General features: G+C 38.9%; 1 protein-coding gene across 1 annotated transcript; it reads left to right on the plus strand.

Annotated features, from left to right (window-relative positions):
• Positions 1-87: 87 nt before the first annotated feature.
• LOC119344223 (ankyrin repeat-containing protein NPR4-like) lies at positions 88-2,069 on the plus strand (the record flags this gene model as incomplete). The annotated part of the gene is made up of 2 exons (XM_037614763.1): positions 88-623; positions 1,276-2,069. Coding segments are annotated over 2 exons (1,136 nt in total), but the record flags the coding sequence as incomplete, so codon positions are not given.
• Between the last annotated feature and the right edge of the window lie 250 nt (positions 2,070-2,319).

The following is a 2,319-nucleotide window of genomic DNA, read 5'->3' on the forward strand; positions in this document are numbered from 1 at the left end:
ATTCTAGTATATCATTACTAGTCCTCACAAGGACTATCGTCATCCCATTGCTAATTAACCGTTGTTCATGTACTGATTTGTTTTCAGGTTTGGCTAAGAGAATTGTGGAAACACGTCCTGGGCTGGCCAAAGAAGCCGATAACAATGGGTGTACTCCGCTAAGTTCAGCTGTATATCGTGGCCTGGTTGACGTGTTACGAGTATTGCTGGAACATGATTGCTCTTTAGGGTATGAGGTGCCAAGTAATGGTAATCCTTTCCTTAGTTATGCTGCATATGAAGGTCACCTCGATGTTGCTGAAGAGCTTCTTAAATACTGTCCTGATACTCCTTACCGTTCAACACAAGATGCCTGTTGGACATCCCTCCATGTAGCTGTATACGATGATCAAGTGGAGTTCACAGAATTCATCTTGAGGACCCCACAACTTCGGAAACTCATTAACATGCGAGACTCCAACGGGAAAACTGCTCTACATTTGGCGGTAGAGAAGTGCAATCCTAAAATGGTTGTTGCTTTGCTGTCTCACGATGACATAGACACAACTGTGGTTGATAATGAAGGTGTTACAGCAGCTTGGGTATTAGCTCATGTCATTGATGATGCGAAGACTTTAAACTGGGTATGTATATTATCAATACACACACACACACGCACACAGTTACAAAAAAGAAAGAAAAAAACTCTTTACTGTATTGTTCTGAAAGGAACTCACCATAGAACCATCAATGCTGCAACATACAAAATTTTTGTAGTCCACTATTTGGCTCTGTTCTAAGACTAATAGTGACATAGAAAACTTTATATTACAAATTTAAATTTTGTCTATAAATTTATATAGTCCATCCGTTTCATAATGTGGTGCATATAGAATTTTTTTTAAGTCAAACTTTCAAAACTTTGACCATTGTTTTAGAGATAACTATTTATATCTACAATACCAAAATTATAACGTATAAAAGTTCATTTTGTAATGAATCTAATGATATAACTTTGGCATTCTAGATGTAAAAGTTTTTCTCCATAAATTTGGTCAAAGTTTGCGATACTTGACTTTTCAAAAAATCTATATGCTACAATATGGAGCAGAGGGAGTAACATATTTGTACTTCAGTATTACCAACATCATCGACTAGTTTGCTTATCAATTTAAATATATGCTCAAATTTAATTTTTGTTCACTTTTTCTCAATACTATAGATCCATGTAATAGAATTGCAAATCTCTGTTATTACACTATGATCTTCATGTGCGCCTTCTTTGAATATGTGCAGAATGAAGTGAGCATGCTTATGGCGAGAGCTGATCCGCAAGATGCCAAAACTCTTTATAATCTTCACACGCATACCAAACACAAAGCGACCTTAGAATCAAGGAAGGAGGCGAAGTCACTAACTCAAACATACACAAGCAACACTTCGCTAGTGGCGATCCTCATCACGACAGTCACCTTTGCCGCTGCCTTCACCCTGCCTGGAGGATACAGCAATGACGCCGGAAGCGAGGGACTTCCCATCATGTCTAGGAAGTTATCATTTCAAGCATTCTTGATTTCTGACGTCTTAGCAATGTGCTGCTCCTTTGCTGTCTCCTTCATATGCATCATAGCAAGGTGGGGGGATTATGAGTTCTTGATTTATTACATATCCGCCACTAAGAAGCTTATGTGGTTTGCATATGTGGCAACAACTACGGCTTTTTCAACTGGTTTATACACTGTGTTGGCTCCACGTCTTCACTGGTTGGCTATTGCAATTTGCGTCATGGTAGCTTTGTTGCCCATTTTCACTAAGCTGCTGGGCGAATGGCCGGTGTTGAAGCTCAGATTTCGGCTTGGTAAAACATTCAACTCTGATCTCCTTGACATGGTGTGACTTCAACCATCTGTCTTATGGTCATGATTTCTGATAGTACTTTGAGGTTTATATGTAATAAACATTATTGGGCCAGCTACTTGCTCTTTATTTGTTAACTCATTGGGACAAAATGTTGTACTACGTACCATTCTTGCATCTTTTTCAAACTTGTGGCAAATTCTATTATTCTTGTATGTTGTTGATTCCATCTCTGACTCTCTGTAGAGATGGTTCAAGCCATCTGTAATGGCAATGGCAATGTCTATTTTTTTTTATTATTCCATAAGTATCGTGCATTGCAGCATCACATCTATCCATCGATAGCTGCAACAAAATGGTATTTCTCATCAACATCCCTTTGGAAACGGCAAGGTTGATGCATTGGGAAACCAAGGACTAAATGCAGCTGAACAGAAAACAGGAGGCAAACTCGCAAACAGAGACAGGTACGCTCTCTCCATG

This window comes from Triticum dicoccoides, unplaced genomic scaffold, assembly GCF_002162155.2.
Source record: "Triticum dicoccoides isolate Atlit2015 ecotype Zavitan unplaced genomic scaffold, WEW_v2.0 scaffold159887, whole genome shotgun sequence".
NCBI classification, from domain to species: Eukaryota; Viridiplantae; Streptophyta; class Magnoliopsida; order Poales; family Poaceae; genus Triticum; species Triticum dicoccoides.